Genomic DNA, 17,457 nt, shown 5'->3' on the forward strand with positions numbered 1-17,457 from the left:
CCCTCAAGGTCGTGTTGTGCACAGGAACCTTGCATCATTGTTTTAAGGTGATAAAATATTTATTCTTTCCAGCGCTAAGTCAACACGGTGTCAGGCTGTAATGACAGCAATAGGAACGAGTGCAAAGGGAAAACAAGCAGTACCTCTCTTCTGTTTGGTTGTCCAAGTTGACAAAGATGGAGGAGGTGGAGATGGTTCCCATTGAGGAGCCCTCGTAGAAGGACGGGTTGGCGGGGACCAGATCAGGACGCAGGTAGGAACCGAACACAGCTGCGGAAGAAACATTCACCCGCATGTGATATCGGTGAGAGAAAATAAGTGCACACTTTCCCACATTTCCCAGTTCCTTATCTCTTCGCTGACCTTTACTCCATCCACCCAGTTTATAACACAGGTTTTATTCTAGTATTTCTCACCTCGAGGCCCAGGCTGCGAAGAGACTTCCCGGGACTTCTGACAACTTTTTTTGATGAGTACATTTAATGTTGTTTGTAACGTTAGTGGCGTTCCCCAGTAACGGAGCCAATTAGTCTATATGATCAAGCTTTGGCGGTGGATCATCCACAGGAGGAAAGGGGAAAGTCATTCTTGTGTACACCTCAGAGTTTAACGACTGAGACAAGGCAAGGCGTGACAATTTGATTTGATCCAATTGATTACACGGTTCCACTGAAAGTCACATATTTCTCTCTGTCAACCTCACGCAAGATTTGCTCAGTCCACTTTGAGACTGATTTGGTTCCCGTAAAGGGAGTCAGGAAGGGTAACTGTCCAAATTGCCTTAGAGTATGTTGCATCATTGTCACAGACCTCAGTGGGCGAGCGCTCGGCCGTCAAGAGAAAGAGGACACTAGGACTTCTCTTTCCGCTCCACATGGAGGCCAACGCCCTTGTTGCTTCCGGTGTGACAACACATTAAACACAAAGGTCAAACGCTGCTGCGAAACGTGTTCTTTGCTACGGACACTTTCACCTTTCCTCAAACACCTGAATCAAATACCTTCACGTACTGGGGGGTCAGATTGCGATCACGAGGTAGAGCGAGACCGGGGGTCGGTGAAGATGACAGCTAAAACTACACATCGCTTCTTCCCGCATGGACACACACACACGTGCCGCTTCTGTATCAAAGCTGCGGCTCACAACGTCACCTGTTTTCTTTCCATCAAGGCAAAACACTGTATCAAGCAGTGACAGCTTCCTCCCACGCAAGTGAGGAGAGGACAACGTTTTTAAGACCTAATCCAAAAGATAGTTTTTCAATGTCTGCGGTTGAACTGTCAGATTAGGACACAGTTTACTTCTGTGAACATCCCTGAGTGTTATCAAGCATCCAAGATACACCGTCTTGCAAACCATGAGGAAAGAGGTCACGGTAAGAGTGAGGTTGTCCAACAAAGTTTTGTGTACCTTGTCCATCCAGACTGGCCAGACTGCAGGCTCCTCCCAGCCTGTCCCTCCTGTCCTCTGCGTTCCTCTCATCCGCCTGCGATGAAAGGATCTCCTGTGAGGACGACTTCAGAGCCGGTATGGAAGTGCGGGTCCTCTTTGAAGGAGAGAATCGAAATGCTGCCGAGCGAAAAAAAAGGAGCGTGCAAGCGAGGGAAAGAAAGGGAAAAAGAGAGAGGGACAGAGATTCAGGGAAGCGGGAGCAGAAAGAGTAAGAGGAGGAGATAATTGGAGGAGATGGTTGAAAGAGGCCATTATCCTGATTGAAGCAGTGTTCAAACACAATGAAACTCCAAAGCTCTGCCTCCAAAATTAGCAAAGTCATTTAACTGTTAACGGCACAATGACGATTGCACAAGTGTCCCCTAAGCCATCCTTATTCTGCCTCCCAAGCAGGGCATGAAATTAAATCCTTTTCCTGTCATCTCCCTCTGACGGGACTTGGCGATGGTTAATAGCATTGCTAAATCCTCAAATCTCTGCCTCAGCCATGTTCATTTCCACAGGGGGGTCCCGCATGGTTGCATAACATCTTTACTATATTTGATGTGAATGTGAAGTTCCAAAACGGGTTCCTGGCTTTACCTAGGCCGTGCGGATGAAATGGTTTGAGCGTTGAACTGAGGATCAATCATTCCCTCACACATCAATCAGCTCCGCCTGCCTGATTTCTGCAGGGTTTAAAATGGCAACCGACGTCATCCTTGCTTCCAGGACTCGTTATCGACCTGTTTTCATCCACCTCGGTGGTTTGTGACTGTGCTCTTCTGTTTCGCGATTGCCAGGCAACAAATTCAATCTGTTTTGAATGACCCTAGCCACATGATTGCTTACGCGCAACCGACGCGAGGTCCTTCATTTCAGAGGACAAAAGAGTGTTCTTTAATCCGACAGTTCAATTCATAGCTCACATTTCTACACAAAATGAATTGTGCAAATGCGCATACAACAGGTAACCACAGAATACGATTACAGCAAAGAGAATAAAATACTTTGGATGATCAGGAAGTCATACAAGGAAACAATATTCCCACTTATTGTAACAAGTGAATTACCGCTAATCTAATAATGTAACAGTGACACACAGGTGCCTAGCAACACACAATAAAAAACCCCTACGGAGTGGCTCTTCTTATCAAGACAGGATTTCCTACTTCCCATTGCTGCCCCATCCCTTTGTTTGCTTTTTTTCTGCATGTGAGCTTCTTCAAACCTCGTGTGTGTGTGTGTGTGTGTGTGTGTGTGTGACGATGCTGAACCTGCACACTTACGCTGATTCTTCCTGAAGACCCGCGTGCTCATGAACTTGAGGAAGCGGCTGGCGTAAAACCCGGGCCGGTGCACTGAAACGGAGTCCTGCGGACAGGCAGAGGGGCTGTTAGAGTATGTCGCCACATGAAAGGCTCATTCATAAAGGCAGCGGTGTCAGGTTCGACTTACACCATCGTACACCAGGGCTTTCCACGAATGTTCCAACTTTTTAATGAACCTGGGGAGAAACAAAACTTGTCAGATATGTATCCGCTTGCCCCAAAACTTTCCCCTTTATGCTTGATCAAATCTAAGATGTTCCCCTTTTCCTGCATGGCGCAACACAAGCTAAGTCTATTTTTCAGCTACTAAGCAGAAAACACATGAACATTTTGAATTATATAATGTTGTAAGCCACCAGAAATAAGGCAGGATAAGTGGAAATTCAGTCCGTTCGCCCTTTCTCCCTGACCCGATCTCACCTTACTCACTCTGTGTGCATTCGTAGGGCCTCGACCAAGAGGGCTGACAAAGACGTATGCGATGCTTTTACGTTTCCACAAGTTTGAAAAGCCGATAAGCCAAAAGTCTTCCTGCTCTGTTACCCGACAAAAAAATCAATGCGTAAATAAAGAAGACTGATAGACCGCTGTGCCCACTTAAATTCGCGTTGGATAGAGAAAAAAAGACTTGAGTCCTTTGAGGAGTGTGATAAAATGGCTTGTACCTCTCTCCGTCCATGTAGAGTGATAATTCAACATCAAGAGGTCTTGTCGAACGCGAGCAGTTACTCCAAGAGTCAAACCAGGCTATTACACTGAGTCCTTAGCTATTCAGGCACGTTCCCTTTGAACTGTCACACCTCTACTGGCAGATCTAAATGGGATTCATGGCCCTGGATGTCAATGGATAAAAAAAGAATAAAATGGCAGTTTTATACAGTCTCATAAAGATCGGTACCTGTAGGACTGCAGAATGTCTATGATACCCAGGAAGATGAGCAGCTTTTCTTCTTTGTGTGTTTTGGCGGGGATGCCCCCCATCCTAAAAACAGAGTCAGAACACAGCAGCTGTCAGAGAAAGGCTTCTGTTCATCTTCTGCTATGTTTGAAACCCTGTTCAAATAAAGGCATCGCACCGATACAGTTTTACTTAATGTTTGTAAAAGAGGCACTTACAGTATTTACATTCACGTGTATGGCTGTAAATAGGCAGAACAGTGGCGTGTTTGTATTTGTGTAGCCATGGTTATATTAGAGCCTGAATGTGTGTACACTGCTCAAGTGTCCTGTGAGAGGTATGAGCACGGTTGTGTAACTGTGTCCGGGGGAGAAAATGTGGAGATTAAGAGACAGACAGACAGACAGACAGACAGACAGAGGCAGAGTGTGTATGCCCAAATACGTGTGCATAATATGTGTTTTCCCCCAGCCGGGCCGACTCACGTGTCGTCTGTGGTGAGGGCTTCAGCGGCCTTGCCGTCTCCCTGGATGGACTCCATGGCAGTGGAGTAAAGCACCCTCTGACCCACAGGTCTCCTCCCGTCCCCCCCTGCCTGGCCTGGCTCACCCCCATCTCTCTGGCTCTGGTCCAGGACGTGCACACCCAACAGTAGGCTGTAGTCCATGATCTTAAAGCTCTCCAGCACCTATAGCAGGTTACAAGAGGGGCAGTGATGAGTGCTCAGTGACACACAACGCATTGTAATAAACTGGAAATTTCACATTTTCTTTGAACTCTTTGAAAACCAAAGGGATTATTTCCCTTGACTGGATACCTCACCGTCAGCTCCCTGACCGTAAACACAGCATCATTATGAAACGTTTTGAAAAAACACACTTTTTTCCCCCCCTCCCAGCACACTTCAGTGCCTCAAAGACTTTGAGCTTGCAAAAGAAAATCTCTGTTTAAACCAGTTTCGAGCTAAACAAACAAGGTGTTTCTCCTCAGTGAGCCAGGTGTTACACATTGACCTGTCTGAGGAGCCTTTCGCCCAGTTTCCCAGAGCCTCTGAGACTGCATGCTTGAATAAAGCAGTCATGGCAAGAAAAAGGGTAGAGAGAGAGAGGCAGGAGCTTGATCCAAGAATGGAATAGGGGTCACTGCCAGGTAGACAGCTTATTTTACGACCTAGACTTGGAAAAAAGCTATAATTCTGACTTGAATAATTTATTCAAAAGGGGGTGGTGGAGAAAAAGAGTTGTCATAAAGAAAGACAACTCACTCACTTGCCTTCAGTAAGAGAGGAAGAATCAAAAAAGTTGCGTAACTCAATAAAGCTCCTCTCAAAAAAATTCTTCAGTTGTTGAAAAGCCACAAAGAAAGTCAGACTTGAAAAGAAATTTCCCAAAACACCACATAGTGACTAAGCCTGATGAAAAGCTTATCATTAGAGTTGGGGGCATTCTCACTTACACTCCATAAATAACACCGTCCTAAGCCTAATAGGATTGGAAGCTATAAAGAAATAAAAAAAAAAAACTCCTGATACAATCAGAGAGAGCTATGACCCAGAATCTAGGAAACGCCGACCATTTTTATGAAGACTGTGAGACAAATAGTGTTCTGCAGTTGACCTACAACTCCATCTTATCTTTCTTTGAATAAGCACGCTCAAACAAGACATTATTAGTGTTGGCTGTATATCCAGTTTGCATCTGTAATGGAAACTGCTGATGTATAATGTCATAGTCACACATGCTCATATTCAAACACACACACGCACAGAATAGACTTAATGACTGACTCAAACAAACACTGGGGCTTTTGTCTGAGCTTTGCCTCTTTCCATATCGACGATTTGCATCCCTTCACTTCAACTCCCCCAGCCTATTCAAGCAGCAGCCATTTTGAATGGAGCAATGCACACCAGGCGGCCTACAGAAGGCCAATACTGTGTGTCCCGGCTCCAACTTTCCCAGGCAAACAATAAAACTGTCACAGCAGAAGGAAAACAGTCTCTATGGTGGTTTGTGCAAAATGCCGTTTGTGCGTACAGGAGAATACCAGTTAGCGAGTGGAACATCACTGATTCTTAGAGGTATAACAGCCAAGTGTTTGGGTGCCTCCTCTGAGCAACCTGCCCTCCGCTATCATTTCAAACACGGCTCGGTTTCCTCACAGTGAATGGGTTAGGTTAATCCTAACATTCATGTAGGAAGCGAGCTTTGTCACAGCATCCCCCTGATCTTTAACAAGTCTGTGATGTTTCTCAGCATATTCCACCCTGGAGCACTCCTCCGCCCACCTATCTCTGTGCCAGTAGGGCTGTAGAGCTCCCCACAGGGCTCGCAGGCGTGCCCCACTTTATAGTGACGCTAATATGCTGCGAGCTTTCTCAAAAATCCCCTATTAACTAAGGCATACATAAAAAAATTCTGACATGTTGTTTTTTTGTTGCAGGAAACAAGTATAATTAGCACATGGAAATCCTTAAAATGGCACTTAGTCCTCCTTCCCTAAAAATTCTATGAAAATCTCTGATTTACATACACAGTGAAGCTCAAACATTAGAACAAGGAACAAGGAACTTTCACTATGAAATCTGTCTGGTCAGTCTCACCCTGACGCTGAGTCAAGTTACAGTCCCAGGAATGTTTCTGCAAAAGTATGCATCTGTCATTCATGACACAACATATTAGATTCAGGGACATGAGGCCTCTAATGTTATTTATTCACACTTGTAAAGGCAAACTGAAGTAACTGGTGACAGTCTTTACTTTAAGTTGAGCGGCTCTAGACTTCAGCGTCTTCCATTTCTGATTAAAACAAAAATAAAACCTCTTGCAATAATGTAATTACAACAATTCAAGCCTCAAATCACTTTTAAGCTTAAGAGTTTATTGCAGGATTATTGTATCATATTACATCAGCCTGTAGGAACACTATTAAACTGGAGACCCGACGATAATACCAGAGACATTATGAATGTGTGCACCATTTCACGTTTGATCATTCTAACTTATAGAGTTCTCCGATGACCTAGGTATAGCTGCAATTATTACAATCAAAATCAGCCGTATTTGATTGAACTCCAAGGTGGAAATTGGGAACATTACAGTATCATTACTGTAATGTTCCCTGTTACATTATTCATATAATCTGCAATGATTTTGATTATCAAATAATTTGATTAATTTCCCGAGCAACAATTTCCTGGTGTTAGCTTCTCAAATGTCAAATATTTTCTTTAACAGTAAACGTTATATCTTTGATTTTTAACTATGAGTGGGACAAAATCAGACACCTGAACACATCACCATGGACTCTGGGATCTTTTGATGGGCCTTTTTCACCATTTGCTGACATTTTATAAACATAGCAATAAATACATTAATAGAGAAAATGATTAATCTATATGGAATCGATATAATCATTAGTTGCAACCCTCAACTTGTGTAGGAGTATTAAGGATCCTATTGAAGCCTACTTCTGACTGCAAGGTCCTTGGTTTTCTGCAGCTGACAGTGAGAGAAGCCATTGTTGTCACAGGATCACATGGCTGAGAAGAGGGGAAACCATACAGTAAATGGCCCATTATGACTGGCTACGCTGGCTGCTAAGCAACCCATTATTGTCCAGAGTCCAAGAATGCATGCCTACATTGTCTCAATCATTATTTCTGCAGTTGTTCACACGTGAAATGAAGGGACCACCACCTCTAAAAACAGGACTGAGACAGTACGTGGATGTCATTTTGCCTGGGCGACGACGTCCTGGCTGTCAAACGTGCTGAGAACAAAACTGTCTGAGCAACTCGACATTTGTCATCGCTATCCTCACCATGTTTGTCTCACAGACAGCTGCTGCGAAGTCAGTGATATGCAACAGAAACACGATGCTCGCCTTTGATTCAAATCGCGAACACACACAGCCACCAGCAGAACGGTACCGACACTAACTCACGCTACAATACACCCTCTGTCTCACTCTCTCTGTACAGTAGAGTTCAATATGAATTATTAATGCCTGGTATTGTTTCGTTTGGGGGAGTATCAGGGGAGCTGCAGAGTAACGGAGAGTCGACTTACAAGGAAGAAAGCACACCCTGCATTTCCCCAGAATAGTGCCACACGGAAGAAATATATGATTCCCTTAAACACGCTGCCTGTCCTCTTTGTCACGTCGCTCTGCTTTCTGCTTCAGGTCAACTCTGACCTCCAACGTTTCACAAAACATAATTCACAAAACTCCCAGCAAAGAGAAAACTGTTTTTTTTTTTTTCAGAGGCCTCACACAACAATCCCATTCCAGTTCCTCATTCCCTACACGCCCCTCACCCCCCGTTGCTTGGCTTCTGCCGACCCCTCTTCTGTGTTTTGGTCCGCAGCCCCTCCTGGTGTGATGGGGTTAGCTGCTTACTCATGGAAATGGACTGTAATTTTGCTTAGGGGGCATTTTGCTTCCCGCTCAGGAGGCGAGCTCAGGAAGCCGTGACAATAACAAACTGCACAGCGCAGGGTCTCTAACCGCTGCTGCTAAACAGTCACACTTCCGTAATACAGACGCACAGCACATTATATACTGTACACGTACAATAAATGCCGTGGAATGGGCTGTATATGCACACTTAGCAGGCAGACAGTGCATGTGTTTGATGCATTTGGGCAAAGTTGTAAATGTGCCACGAGATTAAAGAAGCACTGACTTAGCAAAAGGGGAGGATGTCACTCTGGCTGCAATCTGTTGAGAAAACATACGAGAGGACAGAATAGAGGACGCGCGCCGAGTCAGCATATTGGTTAATGATGATGAGAAGGGGGCCGTAACCTAACGAGATCACTTGAAGGTCCTCTGAATTTCTGGTGAATTTACTTAACCCAGCATCACAAGACCCAGGTTCGCTCATAAACCTGCGAATGACATACCGTTGAACATAAAAGGTGTAAAAGCAACAGCTGTTCACACCCGTTTACACGCGTTTCCTGGAAGGATTCTCCGCTTTCCCAAAAAGGGCGCCACTAAACCACAATCTTATTTACTTTTACTTACAGTCACGCCATTTCATGTGTAGAGTAGGGCTGCACGATATGGTCAAAAAACCCTCATCACACTGTGAATATTTTGACAGATATTGTGATTGCGATTTAATTCACTAGTGAGGATGATCTTTTTTGCATCACAATTTTCATTTAAACTGAAAAGAACATATTAAAATCCGAATGATGTGACCTTTGCAGCTCAACATTACATCATTTTAATGCTGTTTTGTCGCAAATTTTACCTTTATCGAAAACAACTGCAGCTTCTTGCAATTAGGGTACTTGCACTTTGCCAGATTGAGTTTTTCTATTATAATTTGATTAACTGTGTGGACCTAGTATTGAGTGGAATTTGCTTTTCGATAACACACAAAGGGAGGAGAGCGGAGAGTAGAAAAGTTAAGGAAAAAAAGAAGAGAGAGTGCTCTGTTACTAAACTAAATATATACCTGCAGCATCACACTGCTCATTACCGCTAACCCCACTCCATGTGCCATCAATCACCTTTGCATCAAGGTTCCTCTGTTCTGACATAATACAAAATGAAACATTTAAGCTGAAGCTGGTGTGATGGAAGTCATTAAGTTGTTAGCTTAATAGTGCAATTCAGGGTCGCCAGGTCTGGCAGGTTGGCCGGCCCCAGCAGGATGTCTGGCAGGAAATCTTTCTTTCTCATCTGATACACCGATCCACTACTACAGTAACATCCTGGTCAGATTCCAGGTTGAATTTCAGAGTGTGGACCCCATGCAGGAGCTGTGTGTGTGCGTGTGTGTGTGTGTGTGTGTGTGTGGGTGTATGTGTGTAGGTACTGTATGTCAAGCAGAACAAATGGGATTACAACTCAGGAGGCTTAGGCCCATCATTAACCAGCCACTATGAGGGTTAAATCAGTGTCTGGGGGCCACATTGTTATCACTCAAAAAGCTATCCCACAAGGCATTTCAACCTTGTCCAAGTGGAGAACAACAAGGTACAAATGTCACTGCACAAATATATATTAAGTTAGCCGGGGAACCAAAATAATTATTGTATATACAGTTTGTATGTACAGTTTCACTGTTTATCAGTCCATCTGTGTGTTTTTTTTTTTTTTTACACTTCTAGCAAATAATTCTGTGACGCACCCTAATCAGATGTTGTTATTTAAGAGGAAGCAGAATCAGCAAATCAGCAATTCAGCTGTTGTGTTCTGGTTCTAGTTCTGGCCTTTTTAAAGCCTGCAGGCTTGTTCTTTGTCTGCAGCTGTGGTTTACAAACCCTAGCCTGTCTCCACCAAAACATTCTCTAACAATGATGTAATCTTGATCACTGGTGGTTTCTAACTAAGTGCATTTACCCAAGTACTGTAGTCAAGTACAAATTTGAGGTATTTTACCTGATTTTTACCATTTGATGTGACTTTATGCTTATACTCCACTATATCTCAGCAGGCATGTTTTGTACTCCAATTCATTTGTCTGACAGCTTTGGTTACAACCTACATTTTAGATTGTATTTTTTCATATCAACTGCACAATGACAAATTTTACTTTCAATACCTTAAGAAAAATACTGATAAAACTTACATACTTGTATTTAAGTTAGATTTTGAATGTAGGACTTTTACTTGTAGTGGATTACTTTCACAGTGTGGTATTGCTACTTTTACTCAAGTAAAGGAGTCAAATACTTCTTCCACTACTGACATGAGTAGACAAAACTTATTTGAAATTCAAGTGGCAGGGCTATTCCAGACTTCACACTAACTTTGTATACTGTTATCTGTTTCATGTCTCGTGTTAAGCACCACCGATCCCCCTTCAACCGTCTCCTTGCCCCTGCGTTAAAATGGAGAAGAATGCGAGCCCTCAGATCGAAAAGACTATCTTCGGATCGAGCTCCGAGTCGCTCACGCTACCAGGATCATGTCTTAATCACATTCAGTGTTTGGAGAGCTGTCATGTAGTGAAACATAGCAGCGCAGAGACGGGGAGAACAAAGCCCGGGCAAACTGAAAGCTCAGGCTGAACACACAGTGGAAAACACTCACTGTGGTTCCACCGGCTAACACATGGAAAAATGTCCTTCTCAAAACATTTTGTCCCATCTGAGATGCACACAGACTGTCCGTAACCACTACACGATGTGGTTCACTCATGCTTATTATGTGTTTTAGCTTCCATAATCAGTTATAAGAATGCGAGGTCAATGGCACCCTTCAACAGCTATGTCCCTACACTCCAGTGAATTCCCAAGTTCAAAGCAATCTGCTCTCAGTCCTGATATGGCACATGACATAATGTCCATGAGGGGCTTTGCTGCACGCAGGGGGAAACATTTTTAGCACAGAAAGGGCCTTTTGAAGGAAATTATTCTACTAGTGAAACAAAAAGCACCTGATTCAAGACTTCCTCGTTTGTCGTACAGCTTCCTGTCGTGGTATAATAGTGACTTTCCTGTTGGGGGATGACTGCCACTTCAAAGCCAGTCCAAAGAACAGACAGAGGCAAGTCTGATCACACATACACAATCACTTGCTCCACGCGCTGTTAAAACCAAACCTACCCGGCAGTCTCTCTGCAGGGTCTTCATCAGATTGTTGTACGTCTCTGTGTCAAAGTAAAGCCCTTCCTCGTGCATGTCCTGGAAGTCCAGATCTTTGTAGGTCGGGCATGACTTCTCTCTCTCTTTCCTGGACGCTCGTCTCTTGTAGGTGGATCCCTTCAGGTCGTATTTGTAGTGCATTTTGACGGAGCGAGGCAGCACATTGTTCATCACCACCAGTCGGATGTTGATGCCTCCGGACTGGATGCAGTACAGTCCATAGAACTTGGGCAGCAGCGTGCGTGGATTCTGGTTCAGGTTCTGCGGGGTGAAAGACAACTTACATCAAAATGCAGTGAGTTAAAAGGAAAGAGTCTGTTGCTATTATCTAAGTGGCAACATTATGTTGTTATGTATTTTTGTGGCTGCAGAATACCTACAGTGTTTGTGGATCAACAACAAGTGTTTTTCTTCTCTGTTTTTTTTTTTTTTTTGGCTAATGTGTCTTCTACAGTCTAAACTATTGGAAGTTGGAGCCAAAATAGGTGCTGGCAGACCTCATGAAGCACCTCTTAGTATCTCACCATATAGTATCCAGGTAGCAATCTCTGGAGGAACTTGGCCTCTTTGTGCTGGACGGTTTTAATGATGAACTCGTCATCGCTGGTTAGGTAGAAGAGGGAGCCACTGGCCCCCGGATTGGTCAGCTCAATCAGAGGCTCATTTACCAGGGAGTACTGAGAAAGGGAAACATAAACAAACCGGATCAGCATCATTGTGTTTAGTTACTGCTGGAAGAAAAAGAAAACTGTAGTAAAGATTCACTGGCTTTACGTTATTTACAGTTCCTCTTCTGATACAAGAGCATAAGGTTTTCTGTACAAATACAAGCCTTTATAAATTTCTTTTGTGATTTCATACATTGTCTGGCCAAACAATTATGTGAGAACACAAACAAAGTAAGCGTACACCCACACATTACATTGTAATTGCTGAACTTGTCATCCCATAACCGTAAATACGCTGCTGCTATTAGTAGCCTCCTCTCTACTGGAAGGGCTTTCCATATATTTTGAAGCCTGGCTGCAGGGATTTGCTCCAGCTCAGCCACAAGGACATCAATGAACTACAACACTGATTTTGAGCGAGACAGCACCAGCTCATCCCCATAGTGTGGGCTGGGGTCGGGATCAAGGCACCTTTCAGGCCAGTGGGGCTGAAACAGGAAAGGGCCTCAATACTGGGTGCCAATACTGAGGTAATCACTTATCAGGTCTTGGACAGATATCCCCAATACACATTACAATCAAGACTATTTGAAATGCTATGATTACCTTTCTGATAATAATTCCAATAATCAAAAGCAGAGTAGTCAGCATCATCATTAAGATAGTACTAACAGTTGGATTCAGATTGGAACTAGAAAAGGGGATTGGTGCATCTCCATCAAACATGCCCTTACATGCTGTATGCTGGAGTGTTGAGATTTGCTTCAGCTGGAACCAAAGAGTTAAGACCATACCATTAGAAACGGGCCCAGACCAGACACACAAAAGTACATGATTGTCCACATACTTGTGGCCTCATAACCTCCACAACCAGCATGTCAATAACTTTTATTGTTCAAAAAAACATTTGCAGAAAGTCCACATCAAGATCACATGAATTCATCTGTCTGCCAAACTTCACTGAGATCCGCAGGCTCTTGCCAAGCGGGAATGTAAGCTCCTCAGACAGGGGTAATATGAAGCAATTACTGCCTGTGCCGCTTGGAAAAAAGAAAAGTGGAAAGGACCCAGAGCCTTCACTTTAATGTGTGAGGAAGAGACTGTGAGTGCGGCAGTCTTAGGAGAACGCTTAGATGTTAATCAGTTCATTAGAAGAGCAACATGTTCCGAGGAGAAACACTGGAGGCATCTGCTCTTCCTCTCCGGAGACTCTCCCACTGATGACCGTCTGCAGTCACGTTGAGTTACCAGCACAGGCTTATTGCATTTGCATTCAGGATACTGCGCGCGTGTGTTCTCGGTTTTAATTAGGCTCTGCTGCGTGGCTTCTGTCTGAATGAATTCATCATCACCTCAAGGACATCAATCATGAGTACATCCTCTAAGCTGCAGTGCCTTGTGCCGTCCTCCCTGTACTCCCTGGGAGTTACATTTCATCTCTGTCTCTCTCCCAGAGCCTTTTTGTCTTTCACTTACGCAGAAACACATTTGCATTCAAGAACAAGAATGCAGCTGGTGGGTTTTTGAAAAGGGTGGGAGGCAGACAGAGAAATTGAAAAACAGCGTAATTTAATGATAAAGCCCAAAGAAGATTACACCAAATCTAATTTTGTTCCATGTGTATGTGTTAAGTAAGGATAGATATGATAAAAGGTATACTCTTTGGCAAGTAGTGAATTCAATCAAGTCACATGATGGCACGTGGGGTACAAAAATAAAGGCTTTGACAGGGGTGTTTAAGCGTTAGGCGTCAGAGAATATTTTTCAGGGACAGAATCTCTTCAAAAACATCATTCCCTCCTTCTCTCCATCTATCTCTCACTCTGTGTTTTTCTTTGATTCTGCTGGGAAATCACAGAATCATCCGCTGATTTCATTCAGCACTGGGAGCTGGTGGTTGGAGCCGTTGCAATGAGGGCATGCTCTGTTAGCTCAGTCATTACCTCCAATATCTTCACCGCCCAAACTTGTTGCCACGACATCATCCTCCAACCCTGTCTTTCCCCTGCGCAGATGGCGTGTTATTTCCCGCCCACAGCTCAATAAAATACACGTTGAATTATGTCACCATTTGGTACGCACTGAGGTGGAAGATTAGCGCTCAGTCAATGGGAAGTAATTCAGGTGAAAGACAACCAGCAGGCAATTGTCTTATGGTAACTGGAGCAACGGTTGTTTTTCTATTTGTATTTTTGACTGGTGCACGTACGGAAACAAGGGAACAGAATGGATCAGATTCAAGTTTTCCTTTCCACAAAGTGAACTTCAGGAAGCCCCTGTGAGAAAACATATATCCAAAAATGTCAAACCATTCTTTCATTTCACTTTTTGTAGGGTAAAACTCCAACATACCGTGGGAGAATTCTAACTACAGTGTCTTACTTTAAGCGTCCACTGTGTATGTCTGATTTGATTTGACCCTCGACACTTCCTCCGTACTCCCACACCAGCATGACATTTTGCAAATGAATTGGTAATCATTCATAAGAATGTGAAGGTGATAATGAATGGCTATGTCTCGGCTTTAGTCTTACCAGGTAGTCATCCGGTTTGATGCCGAACAGATCCCTGAAGTAGCGGAAGGCCAGCGGGGCGTAGGTCTTGAAGCGGAAGTCAGGATAGTGGTGTGCTGGGGTCAGGTTGCTTCCCTCACTGAAACGTGCAATGAAGAACCCAGCGTGCCAGGAAACAGAAAGCATAGAAAGGTACATTATATATACTAACTCAAATAAGGAGGGATAAAGAAACACTTTAACATTATGCAAATGAAACAGAGTCACTGCACATAACACGGTCACTCATTCTAACCTAGTATCTCATGCAGGCAGCACTATGGGCAAAGTGAAGCACAACACCTGATCTTTGTGCCTGGGTATCTAGGCTATTGACTCCAACTAAGTGTATCAGTAGGTCCTTGTAATGTGCTCCACCCAAGCATGAAGAGGCTTCAGTAAAATTATCTATGGGAACCCAGATTAACCAGCATTGTGGTGATAAACCGGCCTGTATAGAGTTCTGTGCCTGGAGACTGAAGGTGGCTCTGATTACTGGGTCCAAACAATACACAAAACATGAGCCTCGACTCTGCAGGGGCACAGCAAATAGATGAAAAATGAAAACAAAACACACAAAATGAGATGAATTTCTTGCTGTTCCATCTGGACCGTGAGACCTGACATTCTCAGACAGGCTCCAACAAAGAACAACAACACACAAAACAACTGTTCTGTAACCTGTGTCCAGACGGAACACCACAACGCAGGAGTAGGAGTAGGCATGAGTCAGTGGTCGAGTCTTACGTTAAATAAACTCACTGAAATCTGTCACACTCACCCTGAATCTAGACGAAGTAGGTTAATAAAGGTTTTTTTGTTTTCCAGGGCACCTCTAAATCTGGTTTAAATTCTGAGTCCTTGGCTGGTTTTCTGGGTAAAGAGGCTTCCGTGTTGTTGTTTTGTGCTGGTGCCATATTCGGTAATGGGATACAGCGACAGTCAGGCCGTGCTGTGTAACACTATACCTGTGATTACTATACAATGAAATCTGACTGCTCTGTGTAGTGTGTGAGAGCGACAACAGTGATCTGTTATCAGTGACTGGCAGTCCGTGATGGTAACGTACGCCTCGCATGAAAAACAGTTTGGCAACAAACGGCACCTGGAAATGTTTCATTAGATTTAATCAGACAGCCATCTGTGTGCATGTGTGCATGTGCGTGTGCGCGCGCGTGCGTACGTGTGTGTCAGTGCATCTGCCTGTTGAAAGATGACCGCTGGTTGTCGGAGATACATGCACTGAGAAATAAAAAACTGTATGTGTGTGTGTGCGTGTGTGTGTGTGGGAGTCAAAGTGATCTGCGACATCTCCAGTCATCTAAAACTAGACTGACAGGACAAACAACAGTGGAAAAAACCTCCTGAGAGGAGCAACAACCCGAGGAGGAAGAGAGGCTGAGGAGTGGTGAGAGGGAGGGAGGGAGGCAATAAAAGCATTGGAGAGCAGCCTCCATCACTCAGCCGCTCTCTCAGGATGCTCCGTCAGGGACAAGCAAGAGATGGGTTTGTGTTCATGTGCTATTAGAGAACAGCAAAGAAACACTTAGATAAAGTGAAAGAATAAAGCGAAATGGTTATGGCAGATGCCAGATGTAAGACTTTCCCTACCCACTGATAATGTTTGGTTTGGTGTGTCTTGTGTAATTTTTTTCATTCTTCTGTAGACTTTTCTTTTCTTTTTCTTTTCTTTTTTTCAATTTGCTTCTCCAAGGAAAAAAACTGGCCCTGACAATGACTTCAACTTTCATTTCATGTCACCATTCTCTGAGATGACTTGACACCGGGTGCAGATTGAGGGTGATATAACAGGCTCGTTTTCATCTTTTGTACTTCACTGTCTCAGCAAGGCTACAGCGGGTTTTTAAACACTCATCACTGTAGGGCCAACGCCAAAGAGTAATGTTTGGCTGTTGCTGGGGAGCAGGGCAGTAAATGTGCGTGCTAAGACCAGCTTTGCATAAACAATACTGAGTTTGCATATCCTGGTGCAGAATCTCAAAGGTAAACGAAAGTATTTCCTGGTAGGACTCCAATTCTCTTCCTGAAGCCTCGTAGTTAAAAAACTGGCATGGGGGATCCATGTATTTGGCCAAAGAAGAGAAAAATGACTAGTGATTGTCATTTAATAACTTCTGTTTCCAGGATAGGACATAAAAAGCACATTCAGATCAAATAATGAGAATCCTGACTGTATTATCTACTGCTAGTTAGAAACGTGCTAATGTGTGAAATAAAAACAGATACCGTGCGTGTCAAACCATCAACTGTGTGCTAATGTGCCTGTGAATACATGAGTCACACTTTCAAAGAATTCCTGGGTCAGTTTTTGATTATATAAAATGTTTATTAAAGCTGAAGGCAGCCTGAGATGACGGAGCGGCCCCACACTGACATATGTTTTGCACTGTGGCAGTAAGAGGCGCACAGTAAGCTGATTTCACAGTTCTTGGCAGGATTATCCACTAGAATAGTTTTATCCCTGCATCACGTCTTAGACTCACAAAATTCACTTTGTTGATAAGTGATGACGGCGGTAGTCTGTGGTAGCACACATTTTTTCGCGGACTGGATACCCAGCACCTGCAGTTTTCCACTGAGCGCGATTAATAATAGCTTTAAATGTTTTAAATACAAGACCCAGACATATAATATTTGAGCAGGCAGACAGGCAAAGCTCAGACTTTAGTCACTTTCCATTCATTTACTTTACAGAGGCAGGAAACTGTCATAGCCAGAGAGCAGCATGTTACCACCTACACATAATCTGTTTTCATGAGGCAGCTCTCTGATTCACTCGCGCTATTAGACCAATAACCTTGAGCCTTTTGCAAAATTCTGGCTCTTACTTTGTTGACAATGTGCAAAACCACTGAGTGCTTTCAAATATGTGTACAGTATAGAAGATGTCGTGCTGTGTACGGAGGCTGTGAGCATAAGTATGATTGATGACTGTGTGGGTTGGCACTA

The 17,457-nt window shown here is 43.8% G+C and overlaps 1 protein-coding gene across 1 annotated transcript in view; it reads right to left on the reverse strand.

The window, feature by feature from the left end:
• The window catches only part of pip5k1bb (phosphatidylinositol-4-phosphate 5-kinase, type I, beta b), a 33,399-nt gene that overhangs the window by 3,414 nt on the left and 12,528 nt on the right, over positions 1–17,457 (reverse strand). The window contains exons 5-13 of the mRNA XM_030416601.1: positions 14,470–14,587; positions 11,792–11,944; positions 11,229–11,528; positions 4,146–4,348; positions 3,661–3,744; positions 2,890–2,938; positions 2,721–2,805; positions 1,411–1,569; positions 144–270 (exon numbers count right to left, since the gene is read on the reverse strand). Coding sequence (XP_030272461.1) covers positions 144–270; positions 1,411–1,569; positions 2,721–2,805; positions 2,890–2,938; positions 3,661–3,744; positions 4,146–4,348; positions 11,229–11,528; positions 11,792–11,944; positions 14,470–14,587 — 1,278 coding nt within the window. The remainder of the gene's footprint in view (positions 1–143; positions 271–1,410; positions 1,570–2,720; positions 2,806–2,889; positions 2,939–3,660; positions 3,745–4,145; positions 4,349–11,228; positions 11,529–11,791; positions 11,945–14,469; positions 14,588–17,457) is intronic.

The sequence above is a fragment of the Sparus aurata genome, chromosome 5 (assembly GCF_900880675.1).
Source record: "Sparus aurata chromosome 5, fSpaAur1.1, whole genome shotgun sequence".
Classification (NCBI taxonomy): Eukaryota; Metazoa; Chordata; class Actinopteri; order Spariformes; family Sparidae; genus Sparus; species Sparus aurata.